Source organism: Balaenoptera physalus (genome assembly GCF_965194825.1).
Source record: "Balaenoptera physalus genome assembly, chromosome: 11".
Classification (NCBI taxonomy): Eukaryota; Metazoa; Chordata; class Mammalia; order Artiodactyla; family Balaenopteridae; genus Balaenoptera; species Balaenoptera physalus.
The window spans coordinates 71,902,956-71,923,730 of NC_138896.1; the positions used below are offsets into that span (position 1 = coordinate 71,902,956).

The window sequence follows — 20,775 nt, forward strand, 5'->3', positions numbered from 1 at the left end:
AATGACCTAAGGGCAGGCAGAGGGGGAGGGCAGCAGCAAAGATGCCTGCTTAGGGTTGGAAGAAAAGTTCTTGAGAGTTGGTTAAGACACAGAAGGGACTTGAGCCACCAATTTGAGCATAAACATTGGGACCCCAGAACCTCTGGACCGTGTTCTGGACTGATAACACATATCTGGGTGCTTGTCTGTCCAAACAGAAGCCTCATTGCATACAAGCCCGGCAGAGTCCCTTGTATTGTGATAGGAAGTGGCTCTAGGTCTGTCTCAAGACTACTGACAACAGGAACAACAGATGGAGAAGTTGGACCTGAGCCATACCTGAGAAGCAGCGCTGGCCTCCAAGATACGCGCCTACCCTAAGCCTGACCATGCAATTGCAACTGCAGGGCATGGTCAGAACAACCAGTTGTATACTCTTCTGAGTACCTGAGAGGCAGCAGCTGGTAAGCACAGCATCAGAGCAGATAGAAGCGCTGGGTAGCCCTATGCAAAGAAGATCTAGCAAAGTAATGGGGAAAGAAAGTTATGTTGCATAAGCTGTCAACTGTGTAAAGTGGGCTTGTATGGCCCTAACACTTGAGGAGGCTGTTACCAAGTAAGGACTTGCTGCCCAACACACTTAGAAGCCAATACTATGGCACCCACTTTTGAGCAAAGAGCTTTATTGCGAGGTTGACCGGCAAGGAGACAGGAGGCAAGGCTCTCAAATCTCCCTAATCTGGGGTTTGGTCAAACTTTTTTGAGTTAGGGGAGGATGGGTTCATATGTGGAAGTACTGGTGGGGCAGGTTTTGACTGGAGGGCTTTGGAACTTGGCCATTTATGGTAAAGTATGGTAAAGGGGACTTCAGCACTGGGTCTTCCTGGACAATGGATCTTTCACTTCTGAAAGGGTTCCAGCATTCAGGTTCTGGTCATGTCCGGGTTCTTTTGGTTGTGTGTGGGGGAGGAGGGGTGGAGGTGGAAAAACTTGGTTCCAGGCATTATTAGAATTCAAAATTTCTCCTCTGCTGCATGACTTGCAGTTTTGTTCTGCTATCTCTGAAGAACAACTCAGTATCTTGTTATCAACAGAGCAGGGCCAGTTTGGGCTGGTTCTGCAGTTACAAAGCCACGGACTCTAAACATTGAGTGGGAGCCCATGGTGTTATTTTTTGTGAAGGTCATTTTGAGCAGAGCAAATACTCAGAAAGGAGAGGCCTAACTACTGAGGATAGGCAGTCAGCCTTTGAAATTTCTTCCTCTTTTTGAAATAAAGACTTTCTCTTGTAACAGGGCCTCAGGATGGCCCTGCTGCATGTCCTGGCAGAGTGAGAAACGCTGAGACAGGAGCTAGGATTCCCACATAGGAAAGAGTGAATTCCACTGCAGACAAAATTTTGGGATGTTCAGGCTTGGCTAGGTAATGCCAGCCAAGGAACGGGGGCTTAAGCTCCCAGCCCTATGACGGTGAGGTTAGTAGGAAAGGTGTCCCCATCTGACAATGACACAGGACATACACACAGTTCTGCTCACACTCAGCACTTTATTAATGAGAAAGCTGTGGTCTGGGAAAGGGGAGGCTGGGATGGACAGGACCAGTGCCCATCTCCGGGGATTTTCCTGGACATCTGGCATTCCTCCATGCAGGTTTAGAGGAAACACCTTCATGGATAAAATCCCCAGAGGGCAACGCTGTGACTGCCAAGCAGCAGGGGTAGGAGGGGCACCCTAGGCACAGCTGGGCCCCTGGGACAGCAGGGCTTCGATATCAGGCTCGATGTCAATGGTCAGAAAGCGGCGGCTGTACCTGCGTACGGGAACACCGTCTGGGCCCACCAGGAACTTCTCGAAGTTCCAGGCAACGTCGTTGCGGCACACCGGAGACCAGGTGATGAACTTGGGGTCTGTCATGAGGGCAGTGGCGTCGTCACTGGGCGTGGGCAGAGCCTCCCGAAGGAAGGCGAAGAGCGGATGGGCCTTCTCGCCATTCACCTCGCACTTCTCGAAGAGCGTGAAGTTGGGCTCGAACCCGCCGCCTGGTCGTACGTACTTGAGGCAATTCAGGATCTCCTCGTTCTTGGCATTTTCCTGCGGGAGGGGAGAGCAGCTGGGACCCGGGGCTGCGAGGGGAAGGGAAGCCTTCTAACTGCAAACATGAAGTTTCTCCATGAGTCACTAGACTGTGCCTCTCTTGCACAACCCCAGGGTGGACCTCAACCCCAGCCGGGATGAGCGCCGGAGGGAAGCGAGCTGGTGGGCCGCCTCTCCGCCCCCAGGGCGCGCGGCTGCTGGGCCCGGCGGGTCGTCCGCCGGCGCTCCTAACCCCGGTCGCACGCCCACCCCCGCTCCGCCCGGCCCGGCGCACCTGATGCCCAAACTGGTTGCACGGGAAGCCGAGCACGACCAGGCCCCGGGGCCCGAGGCGCCGCTGCAGGTCATTCATCTGGGTGTAGTCCCGGACAGTTGTGCCTCAGAGCGACGCCACGTTCTCAATGAGCAGCACCTTGCCCCGCAGGGACCCCAAGTTCACGGGCTCCCCGCCGGCCAGCGGGCGCGCAGAGAAGGCGTACACCGAGCGCGGGGCCGCTGCCGCCAGGGCGGCCGCCGAGCGCTGAGCGGCGCACATGGTGTGGGTGCCCAAAAAGACAGGAGAGAGCCGCGAACTAGACTTAACAGGGGGTCCGGGAAGCGCCTCCTTTTAACAGGCGGGCGACCGAGGTCATGTGGCTCGGGCACTTTTCCGGCCGCTCCTACCCGCCCCTCCCCCGCTCGGTCCCGCCTCATCCGGCCTCTGTCCTACGGCTGTGGTCCCGCGAGGCTGGAGGGTGCGGTCGGGCCGGATGCGGACACCGCCCAGACCGTGCCGAGGCGCGGACGCATTTGGTCCCGCCCAGGGAGCGCAGCGCCGGCACTGTGGCAATAGCCCGGATTATCCAGCCCAGAGCCCAGGCCGAAGAGGGCTCCGGATTCTTTCTCAATGGTTCTTCAGGGATTGGGGCCCGGCACGGGGAGACTCGCCAGCAACAGAATCGTTCGCTGCCTGTGGCCACACAGCCCTCCCAGCCTATGCCATATTACTACTCCCTGGGAACGTGCCCTATTGTCAGGCGCAGAGGGAGTTATGACTTGTGATGATGGTGCAGTTAGCAGCAGCTGCTAAGGCAAGTCCTCTGTGTTGACACTTCCTGGTTCTAGGAAGGTTAAGTTGGAGGAGGGTGGGCAATGCTGGGGAGAAAGGGGGCGGGCAGCCAGCTCTTTCTAACCCATTTCCTTGCATTCTGGGGCTGCCCTAGACTGTGTTCTCCTCCTGGCCTCTGGTTTCCCTCCTACTTTTACACCCCCAGTGTGGCACGACCCTTACACAGGTTTTCTGGGGTCACTGCTCAGGCCCTGCTCCAGACCCCTGGAGGGGAGACCAAAAGCATGCAGGGCCAAGGGGACTCAGTCGATTTCAGACCATCCTCAACTTCATCTGGAGCTCAGGCGAGGAAGTAAAAGACACTGAAAATGGACAGGTAGTAAGAAGAGGAAAATATCACACTAAGATTTGTCCAGAAGAACGACTGCTTGGAGTACCCCTCAGTCGGCTGCATTCCCTACCTCACCCCACTCTGAACTTGAATGTGACACAAGATAATCATTTCCACCTCTTTGGGAGGAGCCAGGTTAGTGCCAGCTTTGGGGTAGGGGTGGGCAAGCCGGTACTTTGCCCCCTGAAGGAACCTTCCAAGGTGAGCTAGGCAGAATTCATCCTCCATTCCCAGCCCTGGAGAGAGCCAACACAAACACCAGGATACAGGAAGTTTAGAAAACTGCCTTTATTCTATTAGTAGTTGGAAAAATTAACTGGTACAGAAAAAAAGTTTAGTCAGCTGGAGAGGACAGAGAAACTGTGGGCCATCCAAGAGAACTGGTGGCTCCTCTGGGAGGGAACCTGGATACAGTGAGAAAAAAGAGCACTGTGAACTAGAGCCAGACCCTGCCATCCAGGTGAAACAGGTTATGCCACCTTCTGAAGTATCTAAGTGCCTCAGGCATAAAACCAAATTCCTATTTACTTAGCCCAGCTCTGGGGAAGGGGGTACTGGAATATGTGGGGCCGAAAAGGGGAGACATGGCCATCTTTTTTCAGAGAAACTGACAAAACGGGAATTTAAAAAATGAATTTTCCATCTGACTTTATTTTCAAATACACTTTCTTTTTTTAAAAAAAACCAATACACTTTCTGTGAGGATGACAAATATCAGTATTAGGAAATCCAATTATACAAAAAAATACTACATCTAGTCTGGGGTAGATATATTTATTTTTGGTAACATACATTAAGCGGCACTAATTACACAGTAACTATAAGGTAACTAACATGAAACCACAGAACTGTAACTTTGCCACAGCTGCGTGAACTTGGGCCTTTCTGGCTGAGCACATTTTCAAAAAACTGGATTGCCACCCAGAGCTATGCCAATGAAATCTGTTAAAATGAGTAAAGCTCTGAAGTGGTGACTCACCAGAGTACCTTGGCAGCTGAAAGATGAGAGGCGGACATGTTAGTTATAAAGTAGTTACAGCCTAATTCACAAAAGTTACCAACTGTTTCTCTTTCTAGAAAGAAGCAAGAAGTTAGGAAATTCCTTGAATTAGCGCCTAGTGTGTCAGGTGGGAGTGCAGAGGAGGGCTGTTAGAGAGCAGTGTCAGAAGGACCCTGGTGGGTCAGGTGGGTTGGACATCATTAATAATCATGGTTGGCTTCTAAATACTGGTAGCAAGATGACTTCTGATTTGTAATCTTAGGTAAATTATAGATAAATGAAAAAGGCCAGTAATCATACACTAAGATTAATAAACAGCACTTCAAAATTAACCGCATGAGGGCCGTGCTTGCAGCAGGGTTTCACAAGACAAGGCACCCAGATTTTTTCTTCCCACGTCTGGCTTGCAGAGCAGCTCTCGTGGCCATTTCAAAAACCTCCCTCACTCCATCTTTGGTCTTTGCTGAACACTCCATGTACCCAAAAGCGCCAATCCTGTTTGCCATATCTCTGCCTTCTTCCGGTTTTACTGGCTCCTAGCAAAGAGAAGAGAGCACTTTTAGTTAACAGCGTTACATACATATAGTAAGTAGGTGTAGAATATTCAAATTCAGCTAAAAGACTGCTTTTAAAAAGCTGCCGAACTCCCAGATTTGAGTTCCGTCTTATGACACTCATATGGGGTGACCCCCACCTCCAATATATAAAAAATCCCTGTCAAACACGCTCTTCTCTGGGAAGTAGAGAGAAAAGGAGAGGCCAGAGAAGCCCTAGAGGGTTGAGGGAATCAAGGGCAAACTACTCAAGCTGTTGATCCAGGGTAAGCCCTTGGGTCTTCCTGTAGTTAGCTTCACAGAGGTTTGAATGCTCAGGGAAGGAAATAGATCCTGACCTTCACATTCAGACAGAGAAACCTCAGGAGGAGAACCCGTGCAAAAGACCTCAAGGCACTCCTGCAGTGGGGAAGTCCTATCATTGGGCCATCTGGCTTCTCAGAAGCCAAGATGTCACCTCCACCATCACTTTTAAACTTTTTTTTTTTTTAATTTTATTATTATTTATTTATTTTTGGCTGTGTTGGGTCTTCGTTTCTGTGCGAGGGCTTTCTCTAGTTGTGGCAAGCGGGGGCCACTCTTCATCGCGGTGCGCGGGCCTCTCACTATCGTGGCCTCTCTTGTTGTGGAGCACAGGCTCCAGACGCGCAGGCTCAGTAGTTGTGGCTCACGGGCCTAGTTGCTCCGCGGCATGTGGGATCTTCCCGGACCAGGGCTTGAACCCATGTCCCCTGCACTGGCAGGCAGATTCTCAACCACTGCGCCACCAGGGAAGCCCCCACCATCACTTTTATAAAGGCATTAGGGCTCTCTGTTTGGACTCCCTGCCATCAGGATTTCCTGATCCTTCAGTTGCCACCAATTTATCTTTAGCCTCACATATACGAAAGTAATAACTGGAGAGGGCAATCAAGAGCCTGATAAAGTTCCTGAATCTGAAGCACTGACTACTGCTGTGATGGTCCTTTCTCAGGCAGGCAATCTTCGGGGCACAGCACTACCTCACAAGAGAGGTTCCATCTTACAGGACTAGGGAGTTTTAGGGACCCCCTCTGTGCAGGCCCGAGTCAGTGAGGGCCGGATGGACAGAGAGAGGCTTCTGGGACTTTCTCTGAAACAGCCTGGCCTTTGAGGGTTTCTGCTGGGTTCCCTGAACCTCGAACCCAGGCCCCGAGTTTAAGAATGCTACAGGAAGACAGAGCCCTGCCCTAGACCATACCTGCTTCATCTTGGCTAGCTCCCGCCTTGTGTGCTCATCATTTCGAAGATCCTTCTTGTTCCCAACCAGGATGATGGGCACGTTGGGACAGAAATGCTTGACTTCTGGAGTCCATTTTTCTGGGATGTTTTCTGAAAGAAGCAAAATGCACATAATTTGGGGATACATACAATTCTATCTTGAAGACTCTCCAAAAACCCTAGTTAAATTGCAAAAAAACTTCTTGAGAAATATGCCGGACATTTCATGGAATTTCACTAGTTTCAAAACCATGAAAAAGGTAAAATCTAACCCCCCTTCTCTTAAGCACAGAATCACCAGCTTTTCTCAGTCCCACCAAGGAGCTCAGCTCCTCTGGAGGTGGCACCAGGTAAAGGCTCTGGAGGAGCAAAGGATGACTCCACAATGGTGCCACCTGCCCCAAGAAGGAAGGCTCCCCACCAGCCATCCATGTCACTGCTGGCAGATGATTCTGACCACAGCTTACAGAAGGAGTCCCCATTCTGGGGCTATAGCTGGCTCAGGGTTCACATGTTTTCTCTACACCTTACTCATGGGCCCTCAGCATGACCTACCCTTGGGTTACTGGTATTTCAAATGGCTTGAGTGGCTTTTGAAAATGAGTAATAACCAGCTGTAGCTTCTTGCCAATACTGTAGTAATTTAGAAAGGTTCTACGTACACCATGGTGGACAAGTGCCCTGGGTTCAACCTCACACACCCACCACCTTGAGCATCTCAGTGTCAGGGATGACACTATAAAATGGGGATAACAGTAATACCTTACATGAGGCTATTTTGAGTCAATGCGTACAGAATACTTAGTATGATGATCATTCAAATGGTACTGATTGTAATATAACACTATATTTTAGGAGTAAACTGTTCACTCTCTGACTTCAAGACCAAAAGGCAGGAGTTAGAATATAAAAGATGCTCTGCCTTCTGGCTAGAAGGTACAGAAGCTACATGAATAAGGTCAGGAAAACTCATAATTCAACGCTCCACTCTTCAGCACATAAGACAGACACTTGTCTGCTTCCTTCCTCCTTTGCTATAGCGGCTAGAGTCAATCACTAATGTGACAACTTAAAACTCAAAGCCTTATTCTAGAACAAAGGGGTTCCCAGAGAAGTGCAGAGCAATAAAGAGACAAGGGCCAGCATATCTAACAGTGAAGCCAAACAGCCTCAGTACTGAATCTTGCTCTTATCTCTGCACCCTGTGGTCAGTTTTCAGTTCAGGTGCAACAGTGATCACTTTGAAGAGAAGGTGAGATCGCATCACTCCTTTGTTCAAACCATCCAAGAGCTCCCATCTCACTCATGATGAAAGGAGAGGTCCACACCATTAACCACATGGCTCTGCAACCCTCGCTCCACTCCCTCTGCTACAGCTACACTGGACTCCTTCCTTCTGCCTGGGAAACTCTTTTGTTGGCTATCTGTGTTGGCCTCCCTCACCTACTTCAGGTCTCTGCTCAGAGGTTTCCTTTTCAGTGAGGTTGCTGACCATCCTATGGTCATCTTCTAAAACAGCATACTACCATGGCCTATTCCATATCCACCTCTATGAATGTTATTTGTAACATTTCTTGCTATCAGATTTACTGTGGTTTTTGCTCTTCTGTCTCCCTTCATCTAGAATATAGGTTCCATAAGCAGGCGCTCAATAATTATTTGCTGAATATATAAAATTATTACTCCAAAAGTCCCCCCCACCCCCTGGAATTCAGGACATATAAACTGAAAATGAATTGCCTCTGTCTTATCTTCACTTTTCATAAATGATTTTAAAACTTAATTTTTTACTTTTTAATTCAGTGATGGCAATTGCCTATGACTGCTCCCACCTCCAAAGTAATCTGATATCAGGACACATCACTTAACATGGATTTACACTGGGGTGCTTTAGGGGCCATTGGGAATTCCATAAAGCCAGAGAAAAGGAATCCTTATCTAGATCAAGCAAATGAAATTTTGCCCAGAGTCTACTTTTATACGTGAAGTTTTACTGCAACAGAGCCAAGCTCTGTTGTGCTACAACAGCAGAGTTGAGTAGTTGTGGCAAAGTTCAGGAGGTGCAACAGAGAACACATGGCCAACAAAGCCTAAAATATTTACTATTTGGCCTTTTACATAAGTTTGTTGACCCCAGGCCTCAACTAGAATCTAGACTCTAGACCAACTGCCAGTGAGACAGCAGAGGTTCCAAAAAGTAAACTACTGTCACAGGGTTGGCCAGCAACAGGGCTGAAACCTGCACACCAACATTCTGATTGCTGATCAAACTTGTTATCCTACACCTAGACTCAGGGCCATGGTCTAACATCCAACCAGGTAAAAATGAAGTCCAGCATTAGGTTCACATTAGCTTTTCAGTTTCTTGATATAGACGTTTGAGTTCCCAAGACACATTTTACTGGGGCAAACTACCGGTGGACTTCTCTCCTACTCCCTAGCCAAGATAAGAGAACTTTTAAAAGGCCCTTGGCAAAACCAAGCTAATTCAGTCAGCTCAGCAAAGGGGCGCTACCTACCTATCATACTACTGTGGTGACCAGCAGTCTCTCTAGGTATGTTTGTATTTCAGAGAGGGAGCTCAATCTCTCTTTGCCTCTTTACTTTCTACCTCTGCTCTCCTCCCTAGGACCTGCCCTCTGGGGGAGAGGATAGCAAGAAACAAGTCATAGTAAACAAACAGAGGTCAAAAGCTGCAGACTTCCTTCGAGACCAGCAGACACAGTCTTAAAAGAAAATGTGAGACTGAAGAAGAGTAACTTTTTTGCTCTGAAGGTACTTTTGTCCCTAAAGGATTATACCTTGGATGAGGCAGCAAAGGGCACACAATCCTCCTCATTCCTATAGGATTTAGGCTAAGTCCATGATGTGTGTGTCTGAGGGGAAGGTGTCACATGGCTCCATTTTCTCTCTAAAGCTCAGCCTCTAGGGGCTTCTAACAGTCCCTCCAAAGGAAGGCAGATTAATTTGAAAACCAAAACTAGAACACAACTGTTAAAAACGAACCAAAGTGAAACAATAGCAGAGAGCACCCACTCTGTCTCAGTTTTGGGAGATATTGCACAGGGGGCTCAATCTCAGCTTGGCTCCTTGGGCTGCATGACCTTGAGCAAGTGGTTCAAAGTCTCAGAGCACCTCCGCCAGTACTGTCATTAAAGTGAGTACAAGCGTGACACAGAAAGGGTCACTCTAACCCTAACTCCCCAGCAACAGCCCAGGCCACCAGCAGGTCCTCAACAGTCATCTGTGTTAATGATAATCTCCTTGGCCCACATGCTGCCCTGTAAAAACAGCACTGCAGCACCAAGCAAGACATTTCGTCATCTTCAGTACAAACCGAAAGCACGTTCTGTTTCAGGCCTTGCTGCCTTGTTTTGCAAAGTGTGAGGTCAGCATCATTCCCTCTTTTTTTGAAGGAAAGCACATGTGGCCAATGGAGCTAGTGGAATGGTCAGGTTCAAGTCTCTATTAGCTAAGACGCTTCATATAACGGCTAAAATAGGGCTTAAAAACATTACCAGGAATCACCAAGTCATCAGTCGGTCTAGATTTTGGGAAGCAGCAGGCTCAATATCAAGTACTGAAAAAAGGTGTGGACACCCAAAAAAAAACCTTCCCCAAATCTTAGTCCAAAAAATAGCTTTGGGGAATGCCCTGGTGGTCCAGTGGTTAGGACTCCACGCTTTCACTGCTGAGGGCGCGGGTTCAATGCCCTGGTCGGGGCAAGCTGTGCAGTGCAGCACCCCCCCCAACCAAAAAAAGACAAAAAATAGCTTTGTATTCGGAACCCACCTACTTTACAAGGTGGACATGGCAGTCATGGGAGACCTAGGCTGAAAAGGGACTCAGGGCTCAGGCTCTACAGTCCCAAAGCTCTAGGACTCTGGCCACTGATGATTCTTTCTCTGAAACTCATGTCTGCTTTTCAGTCACTTGATGCCCAGAAAGGACCTGAGAAACCAAAGGTCGGCCAGGCACACAGGCAGTGACAAACATCAGGCTGCAGGGCTACTCACCTAAACTATCAGGGCTGTCAATGGAGAAACACATCAGTATAACATCAGTATCCGGGTAGGAGAGAGGCCTCAAGCGATCATAATCTTCCTGCCCAGCTGTGTCCCACAAAGCCAACTCTACCTATGATAGGAAAAATAAACATAAGAGTGCAGGTTAATCCCACCACTTACTTTCAGAAGAAGTGACACTTAACACAGTACCTTCAAATGATAGACTGTCCAAAATAGTAAAATACAGGAGTGTTCACTTTTATTAGAATCAAGCCTGAAGATGGGAAGGGGTATTTAAATTATTTTAGGTTGAAATTTCTCAAAATTGCAAATTTTATAAACAGATGCTAGAATTGAATAAAGTACCTAATTCAAAATGTCAAGACAAAAATAACTTTGTAGGGACTTCTCTGGTGGCACAGTGGTTAAGAATCCACCTGCCAATGCAGGGGGACACAGGTTCGATCCCTGGTCTGGGAAGATCCCACATGCCGTGGAGCAGCTGAGCCCATGTGCTGCAACTACTGAGCCTGCGCACTAGAGCCCGTGAGCCACAACTACTGAAGCCTGTGTGCCTAGAGCCCGTGCTCTGCAACGAGAAGCCCGCGCACCGCAACGAAGAGTAGCGCCCGCTCGACACAACTAGAGAAAGCCCGTGCACAGCAACGAAGACCCAATGCAACCAAATAAATAAACAAACAAACAAAAAACTCTGTAGCTTATAAGTACTTAATTACAAATAGCATCCTACATAGGAAAGAAAGTGAATGAACAAGAGGGGAAATCAACTGTAAACAACATTCTACTAGGTATACAAGGCAAGAGAGGGAAAAACCAGAACAAGTAACTTTTCCTAATACACTCTCACTCAACCATTTCCTTACTTTGTCTCATCATTCTGCTCCAATGTGGAAACGTGGAAACAAGACTGTATTTGAGTTGATTGGTAAGAAAAGACACCATCCTGGGTGTTAGGCAAGGTCTGAGCTGACAAGAAAGGCCTATGGCTCTGCCTTTACTGCTCAAAAAAATGTCTGAATGGCTGAATGAAAGCATCACATAGGTAGGAGGGTACTCCTTTCACACCTGGGAACCTACTCACTTTCCAGTGGTAGGAGGGCAAACTGATGTCTGGGCTCTGGACATAGCCCCGCTTCCACATTGTCCAGCACTGCAGTCAGCCCTGTCACTTCTTCTTACAGTTACAGTGGATTTTTAACACCCTTTGCTCAGGAGCCCTTTGGGGCCCAAGGAGTTCTCCCTCCAATGCCTAGGACAGCCTTCTATTCCTAACATCTTCAGAGCCCATATTTCAGAGTTTCTAAATATTATTCCTACCTTAAAGTTGATGGCTAATTATCTCTTCCACCTTGAACCTCTGCCCCAGGATGTGTCACTCACAACTTCCACATGTCCCATTGCGCCTCTGTCACGCACACATACCATCAGCTTGGTATAGGAATCTGTGACATACTGATGCCCAATCCTCACAGCTGGTCTGATCTCAGGATGGTACAGTGCATTCAATCTCTGCCAAATCCCACTCCTCTGGCTCCTCCACACCTCATGGGTATTCAGTCAGACACAACAGCCAACTCTGATTGTCTCCTGATAAATGATTTCAGGGTGTCAGGACTGTCTCATGTCAGAATGGGCCTTTCTATTTTTGGTAGGCCTATTTCTTGGACCATGATCACCTAGAATTTTGGATGGTTCCCTAGGCTCTGTTAGTGCATACTTTTATGAGAACATTTGCAGGAGGCGCCCTCTCCCATCCTGGGGCTACCGACTTGCTCTAAGGTAGGCAGCTAGACTGTGATACCCTCTTCCAGATCAAGTACCTTTCTTTCAGGGTTTCTCTCCCTGGGTGAAGGGCTCCTCTATTTTGCCAGCGTCAGGCATGTTCAAGGTTGGCAGAGCAAGAAAGATATTCATAGACCATTCCTCAAGGTTTATAAGTCAAAGTTCCTAATTTTCCTTTTCTTTTTTTAAATTAATTAATTAATTTATTTATGGCTGTGTTGGGTCTTCGTTTCTGTGCGAGGGCTTTCTCTAGTTGTGGCAAGCGGGGGCCACTCTTCATCACGGTGTGCGGGCCCCTCACTATCGCGGCCTCTCTTGTTGCGGAGCACAGGCTCCAGACGCGCAGGCTCAGTAATTGTGGCTCACGGGCCCAGTTGCTCTGCGGCATGTGGGATCTTCCCAGACCAGGGCTCGAACCCGTGTCTCCTGCATTGGCAGGCAGATTCTCAACCACTGCGCCACCAGGGAAGCCCCTAAATTTCCTCTTTAAAATATATTTATTTATTTATTTATTTGGCTGCACCAGGTCTCAAGGTTTATAAATCCCTAAATTTCTTTTTATTTCTTAAAAAGTTATTTATTCGTTTGTTTATTTGGCTGTGCTGGGTCTTAGTCGTGGCAGGCGGAATCTTTGTTGCCACGTGCAAGATCTTCGTTGGGGCACGTAGGATCTTTTAGTTGCGGCACGTAGGATCTTTTAGTTGTGGCACGTAGGATCTTTTAGTTGTGGCATGCGGGATCTAGTTCCCTGACTAGGGATCGAACCTGAGCCCCCTGCACTGGGAGCGTGGAGTCTTAACCACTGAACCACCAAAGAAGTCCCAAAGTCCCTAAATTTCTTAAAGGTAAGATCCTGGTCATTCCAAGACACCAAGGCACAGATGATGTTTCAAAGACAACAGAAGAGTCATTACTACCCCCGAAACATATATACTGCCACAGGTGGAAAAGACTCTCCCAACTGATGGTCACAGACACATAGCAACCAACAGCTGTCATTCTCTGAATGAGAAGATAAAACCAGCAATATACATTCAAGTAGGCTTTTGAGAAATGTGCTATGAAAATACCAACCTAATCCTATTTTCCTCAAGCCACTGGGTCTTTCTGTGTATGATGCATGGCAATCTAAATTAGATGAGAGGGCTGTTATGTGACAGCAGGCCCAAAGATCTCAACACATTTTCACCCAGCTTGTCACAATTGGGCCCTGTCTCTACACAAAACCAATCTTCCTATCAGGCCCACAGAAACCCTGTATCATCATGCAGAGAACTGACTGAAAGTTGAATTGGCAACACTGTACTGATGGGCCACCTGCAGGGAAGGACCCAGACAAAGTTCTGTTACGCTGGAATTCATGTGTTTTTTTCATCCATTCTTGACAAGAAGGGTGCCTTGGGGTTCCTAATGGCATGAGAGCAATCATTGTGGCCCACACGGTAACTGGATAAACTATAAAAGACGGTTCTGAGTACGCTCTTGTTCAGCCCAACTTGTCAAGTGCTTTGGTGCTTCCAAATGCCTTCAGTCACTTCATAGACCCCCGATGTCAGCCGTAAAATAGCTTAAACCACTTTACAAATGAAAGTGGCTCAAAGATTAGGCAGCTTACTCATGGTAATAGAAATATCAAGATACCCTATGAGGGACCCGAGAATTCTAAGCAGCTGGCCTAATGTGCTTTCCATGCACAGTCCCACAAAATGAGGCTAGGTAATACTGGGACAGAAAGGGATAGCAGGTAAAGCAAGAATATGAGAAGGAGGAAAGGAGACAGAATTGTGGAAGCCAATAAATTAGGTGCTAGTAGCATGAGACATGTGACTGAATGCCTTAAGAGGACTGAGTGTGTTGGAAAAGAGCCCCTTGTTCTAGTTTTCTTTTCAGCTAACCCATCTGCAATGAGAATTTCATTCCTCTTCAAAAGATGTATAGGAATCTGGATAAAATATTATTTTGACAACAAAAGGGAGCAGAAGAGGAAAAAAAAATCTAATTCCAGAAGAGCTTTGCTCCAGTCTTGCTGGTGGGCTTTCAGGGCAGACAGGAGGAAACACTGTCCTCACCACCAGTGACAGGTAATTGAAGCAAATGTAGCAGCCTGTTTATGTTAAAGTAAAAAAAACATTAAAAAAATTAAATGTGCCGATGTTGTTTAACTGTCACACTGCTGGTGGTATAGATCAGTACAACCCTTTAGAAGCATAATCAATAAGGACCCGTTGACCTAGTAATCTCAAACTTCAGCACTTAATGAAATACTATGACAGAAAAAAAAGTCCATCCATACAAAGAGGTTCATTTTAGTATGATCCATTTGGCAACAAACTAAATTTCAAATATAAATAAAGCTGGAAAGAACACATGTTCTAAGGCTTCCCCATGTGAAATACATATGAATGTGGACAAAGTCTAGATGGTAAGTTAAAAATGAACAAAATTGAGCTAAAAGGCAGGATGAGAATGGATTTCTCATTCTAACATTTTTGTTATTGTTATATTGAGTACTGAAGAGACAAAAAGGCCTAATTCTCTCCAGGCTCTATGAATAGCCTAACATGCAAAACAGTACCAGTTGTTATGAAAAGTATACTCACCTGCTTTCCGTCCACTTCAATATCTGCCACATAGTTCTCAAACACCGTAGGTACATACACCTCTGGGAACTGGTCCTTGCTAAAGACAATGAGCAAGCAAGTCTTGCCACAGGCTCCATCTCCAACAATCACCAGTTTCTTCCGGATGGCAGCCATTGCTGAAACACAAAAGTGTTGTCTAGAATGCACAAGAAGCTGTAATAGCTTCAGTCTATAGCACACACTTTTCTGACCATGGAGCACATGCTTCTAGTAGCACACCAAAATATAAAATGCTAGTACACCTTTCCATTTGGCACCAAAAAGTCATACCAAAAACCCATAACCAACATTATACTTAATGGTGAACATATTGAAAGCTTTCCCCCAAGATCAGGAACAAGACAAGAAAACCCACTCTTGCCACTTCTAAGGAGGTTCTAGAAATTAGTCAAAAGACAACATAAAAGACATCCAGATTGGAAAAGAAGAAGTAAAATTATCTTAATTTGCAGATGACATAATCTTATATATGGGAAATCCTAAGGAATCCACTAAAAAACTATTAGAACTAATAAATTCAGCAAGGTTGCAGGGTACAAGATCAACATACAAAAATCAATTGTATTTCTATTCCCTAGCAATGAACAAACTGAAAATGAAATTAAGAAAACAATTTCACTTGCAATAGCATCAAAAAGAACAAGATAAGAATAAATTTAACAAAAGAAATACAAAACATACTCTTGAAAACTTAAAAAAACAATGTTGAGAGAAATTAAAGATCTAAATAAATGGAAAGACATTCATGTTTATGGACTAAAAGACAATATTGTTAAATGGCAATATCCCCCAAATTAATCTACAGATTCAACACAATCCCTATCAAAATCCCAGCTGGCTTCTTTGCAGAAATTGAACTGATCAGAAAATGCACATGGAAATTCAATGGACCCAGAATGGCCAAAACAATCATAAAAATGAAGAGCAAAGTTGCAGGACTTACACTTCCTGATTTCAAAACTTACTATAAAGGTACAGTAATCAAGACAGTGTTGCACTGTCATAAAGACAGACATATAGGTCTTTGTGCATGTGCGGGGTGAAACAGGAAGGTGAAGATGGCAGCAGCCAGGGCGGGGGTCCTGGGAGTCCGATGGCTGCAAAGGGCAGCCCGAAACGTGGTGCCGATGGGTGCACGGACAGGTATGGTTACTACCTGAAGCTCCCTGACCACTCACAGCAGGAGAGGGATCCATGGTATGACTGGGACCACCCAGACCTGCGGTTGAACTGGGGTGAACCGATGCACTGGGACCTAGACATGTATATCAGGAACCGTGTAGACATGTCCCCCAACTCCTGTTTCTTGGAATCTTATGTGTAAGCACCTCTTCAGCTTCGTGGCCTTCATGCTGTTCATGTTTTGGGTAAGGGAGACTTACCCCACCTACCAGCCTGTGGGGCCAAAGCAGTATCCTTACAACAATCTGTATCTGGAACGAGGTGGCAATCCCAACAAAGAACCTAAGTCGGTGTTTCACTATGAGATCTGAGGAGGCTTCATGGGCTTTGTGCCCCCTAGCTGACTCCTTTAATCCTAGAGATTTTACCTTAATGAAATCCCTAATAGAACTTAGTGCTGTGGTAAAAAAAAAAAAAAAAAAAAAAAGACATGTATAGATCAATAGAGTAGAAGTGAGAATCCAGAAATAATCCCTCACCTTAGGGTCAAACAATTTTCAACGAGGATGCCAAGACAATCCAACAGAGGAAAAACAGCCTTTTCAACAAATGGTGCTGAGACAACTGAATAGATATATACAAAAGAAGAAAATTAGAACTCTACCTCACATCATATACAGAATTAACTCAAGATGGATTACAGACCCAACTCTAAGAGCTAAAACCACAAGAGACATTTTTTAATTAACCAGCAACAACAACAAAAAACACAGTAGGGCTTCCCTGGTGGTGCAGTGGTTAAGAACCTGCCTGCCAATGCAGGGTACATGGGTTCAAGCCCTGGTCCGGGAAGATCCCACATGCTGCAGAGCAAGTAAGCCCATGTGCCACAACTACTGAGCCTGCACTCTAGAGCCCGCGAGCCACAACTACTGAGCCGGCGTGCCACAACTACTGAAGCCCGCGCGCCTAGAGCCCACCTGTGCTCTGCAGCAAAGGGAAGCCACCGCAATGAGAAGCCCAGGCACCGCAACGAAGAGTAGCCCCGCTCACCTCAACTAGAGAAAGCCCGCGTGCAGCAAGACCCAACACAGACAAAAAAAAAAGAAAAAAAACACAGTAAAATATACATAAAATCTACCACTTAAACAAATCTTAATAACTTTGGTGGCATTACTTACATTCAACACTGTTGTGCAACCATCACCACCATCCATTTCCAGAACTTTTTTCACCTTCCAAAACCTAAGTTCTATATTCATTAAACAATAACTCCCCATTTCCCCTACCTCCCCTCTGGCAACCACCATTCTACTTTCTGCCTCTATGAATTTTACTACTCTAGCTACCTCCTGTATGTGGAATCATACAGTATTTGTCCTCTTGTGACTGGCTTATTTCACTAAGCATAATGTCTTCGAGGTTTCTTCACTTTGTAGCATGCGTAAGAATTTCCTTTAAGACTGAATAATATTCCATTGTATCAATATGTATATACCACATCTTATTTATTCATTCATCTGCTGACACTTGGGTTGCTTCCACCTTTTGGTTATTGTGAATAATATATTTATCACAATATCCTGTGGATAGTATATTCACAAATATATCCATCACCAGGAACCAAAGAAAAAAGATAAATTGGACTTCATAAAAATTTTTTAAACTTTTGTGGTTAAAGAGATAGCATCAATAAAATGAGAAGACAACCCACAGAATAGGAGCAATGTTTGCAAATAACATATCTGATAAGGGACTTGTATCTAGAATACATAAAAAACTCTTACAACTGAACAACAAAAAAAGCAGCTTATTAGGTTGGTAGTCTGGCTCAGGGTCTCTCGTTGCAGTCAAGGTTGATTTGGACCCAGAATATATAAAGAACTCTTACAACTCAATAATAACTAGACAAACAATCCAATTTAAAAATGGGCAAAGGGGACTTTCCTGGTGGCACACTGGTTACGAATCTGCCTGCCAATGCAAGGGACACGGGTTCAAGCCCTGGTCCAGGAAGATCCCACGTGCCTCAGAGCAACTAAGCCCATACGTCACAACTACTGAAGCCCGCGTGCCTAGAGCCCATGCTTCGGAACAAGAGAAGCCACTGCAATGAGAAGCCCACGCACCACAATGAAGAGCAGCTTGACGCAACTAGAGAAAGCCTGCACGCAGCAACGAAGACCCAATGCAGAAATTAATTAATTAATTAATTTTAAAAAATGAGCAAAGGATCCGACTAGATCTATGACCCAGCAATTCTACTCCAAGAGAAATGGAAACATGTGTCCACACAAAAACTTTACATGAATGTTCACAGCAGCATTATTCATCATCATCAAAAAGTAGAAACAAACCAAATGTCTAACAACTGATGAATGGATAAAATGTGGTTTATCTACACAATGGAATATTATTCAGCAATAAAGTGTGTGTGTGGGGAATACTAATACATGCTACAACATGGATGAACCTTAAAAACATTACAATTTGTGAAAGAAGCTAGCTACAAAGAACCACATATTGTGAATTCCATTTATATGAAATGTCCAGAATGGGCAAATGCAGAGATAGAAAGTAGACTGGTGATTGCCAGGGGAAGGGAGTTGGAGGAGGGAGGAATAGGGAATGACTACCAAGGGAATAGAGGAGTTTCTTTATAGGGTGATGAAATTTTTCCAAAATCATTCTCAGATGATTGCACAACTCCATGAATATTCTATATACAACTGAACTGTACACTTTAAATGGGTGAATTGTAAGGTATGTGGATATTTAATAAAGCTGTTAATAAAAAAGAAAAGCAAAGCAAAGCATGAAGACTCCCTCCATTTGGCACAGACTAGTGGTCAACCCCAATTCCCACCATTACCTCTTAGAACAGCACTCCAATTTTTAGTTGTGTACTTTGTTGCCCAGCTAAAAGACTACATTTCTTAGCTTCCCTTATATTAGGTATGGCCATGTACAAAGTTCTAGACCCTGAAATGTAATCAGTATTTTGTGGGACTTCCAAGGAAGTCTTCCTTAAAGTTGAAGTCTCATGCCCTTCTCACCCCCTTCCTCCTTCCTGCTGCTTAAATCTGGAGTCAGGGCTGTTTAGAAAAAGTCGTCCTAGCATATGAAGATGAGTGCCACACCCTGGAGTTGGAGGAATAAAGGGTAGAAGGAGCCTAGGTCCCAGATATCTTGAGAGCCACCATCTCAGCCCAACTGCCTACTTCCACACTTCTTTTATGTGAAGGAAAAATAACTGTCTTGTTTAAGGTAGTATTTTTCAGGTCCCCATTACCTATAGTCAAACTAATCCTCAACAATACATACTCACTGACAAAATCATGTTGTCTGAAGGGAATGTTTCTCAAACTGGAGTGGGTGAGACAATCCATTGGGGTACATGAAGGAAGCATTAGAAACTAAATTTTTTAGTCTAGAAAACATAAGAAATTTAGCTTTAAAATTAAATACACACACACACAAAAAAATTAAATACACATAAACTCATAAGCATAAGGTTCCATAATGGGAAGGGCTGACGTTGCCATCATTTGTGAGTTCTCAGAACATCTGCAGTATACTGCAGTCAATATGTGCCTGGCTAAGAATGTACACAGATATTATGAAATTTTAACCAACCCACAATATTATCTAGTAATTTTTAAAGACTTTTTATTTTCTGCAAAAAAGCAAATTGAGGATTATGGATAATACTAATAATGAAAGCACAATAATTAGCATATACATAAAGGGAAAATGTGCTCAATACAATTCTTTAAACAACAGGACCACGCAATCAGACAGTACTGTATAGAGACCAGCCCTTTAAGTTATAGCTCAGCACTCTGGCCATCCATTCAGCTTCTGTATCCCTCCCTCAATTTTTGCTTTGGATTCCTAATAAATATGGGACCCACTTCAAGGCCCTATACTTGGTTCACTTGTGTTTTGTCTTCCAACCAGACTGCAAGTCACCTCAGAGCAAATGACGTATCTTAAATTTCTTTGCAGCCCTATGTGGTTCAGTACCTTAGTGGACATGCAGTAGGTATTAAGTAAATCCAAAAACAAAACAAAAAAAATTTTTTTAATGAGAAAGGAGAGATAGATTACCTCATTTTCAGTCTCCTATGAAATAATCCAGGGCATAGACACTAATGAATTTACCTCTTTAAAAGTCCTTCCTCTATGTTCAGTCTGACTGCTAACATCTTGAAAGGATTCACAAACCATTTTCTACTTTTTCCCATGCTCTCAAATTCATGCCAAGACTTTATATACTTTACCCATCTCCTCAGGCCTAACTTGGTACTGGTTTATGCCCAAAGTCAAGGAACCAGGACCTTCCAGGATGCAAACAAAATGCATCAGGAACTTCCCTGGTTCAAAAAAAGGCTGCTATCTTTGAATAGCATCCTTCCTAGAAAGCACTCAATTCTCAAGAAATAATTCCTCTAAATCTAATGTGGTTAAAGGACACACAAAATGAAAATGCCAAGGAGCAACCAAAAAGGCTCTTGAAAATTTTCCCTGGGGAACATTTTGCCCAGGAAAAGTACAAAACCATTCAGCTTCTACTGATGACAAAGACAGAAATCACAAGTGATTATGGGACAAAATGAAAATGAAAGCCTACAATTACAAGGTAATTTCTGGGATGCTAGGAGTCTGGCAATACAACCAGAGTTGTTGACGAGATGTGAAAAGTACAAACATCAGAAAATGAAACTCGCTAATTTTTCCTGAAATGACCCAGGAATTTTTTCTTTCACTCTAGTATCTTTCCTTTCCACTTTGTTATAATCCAGTATCTTTTAAAGTACATGGCTTGCCAGCTTGAGAAAGGAAATCACACTGAGCTCTCTGCAGTCTATCTGCCAGATGTATCATTTTCTATTTC

The 20,775-nt window shown here is 45.1% G+C and overlaps 2 protein-coding genes and 1 pseudogene across 5 annotated transcripts in view; 1 reads left to right on the plus strand and 2 right to left on the minus strand.

Annotated features, from left to right (window-relative positions):
- Positions 1-1,504: 1,504 nt before the first annotated feature.
- Positions 1,505-2,751, minus strand: GPX1 (glutathione peroxidase 1). Its single transcript, XM_082413683.1, has 2 exons — positions 2,347-2,751; positions 1,505-2,069 (listed from the first exon to the last, which is right to left on the minus strand). The coding sequence occupies exons 1-2, from the start codon at positions 2,605-2,607 to the stop codon at positions 1,710-1,712; spliced, it is 621 nt and encodes a 206-aa protein (XP_082269809.1). The 5' UTR covers positions 2,608-2,751; the 3' UTR covers positions 1,505-1,709.
- A 1,033-nt stretch (positions 2,752-3,784) lies between these two features.
- Positions 3,785-20,775, minus strand: part of RHOA (ras homolog family member A) — a 54,461-nt gene continuing 37,470 nt past the window's right edge. For 2 of the 3 annotated variants that reach the window (XM_082413685.1, XM_082413686.1), the window contains 5 exons: positions 16,418-16,502; positions 14,715-14,872; positions 10,321-10,441; positions 6,285-6,415; positions 3,785-5,047 (listed from right to left, as the gene is read on the minus strand). In XM_082413685.1, coding sequence (XP_082269811.1) covers positions 4,874-5,047; positions 6,285-6,415; positions 10,321-10,441; positions 14,715-14,870 — 582 coding nt within the window. In that variant the 5' untranslated portion in view covers positions 14,871-14,872; positions 16,418-16,502 and the 3' untranslated portion in view covers positions 3,785-4,873. The remainder of the gene's footprint in view (positions 5,048-6,284; positions 6,416-10,320; positions 10,442-14,714; positions 14,873-16,417; positions 16,503-20,775) is intronic. The other variant, XM_082413684.1, reaches the window with a different exon arrangement.
- Positions 14,879-16,405, plus strand: LOC309638100 (NADH dehydrogenase [ubiquinone] 1 beta subcomplex subunit 8, mitochondrial pseudogene; annotated as a pseudogene). The gene has a single exon. The product of its transcript is annotated as an NADH dehydrogenase [ubiquinone] 1 beta subcomplex subunit 8, mitochondrial pseudogene (transcript).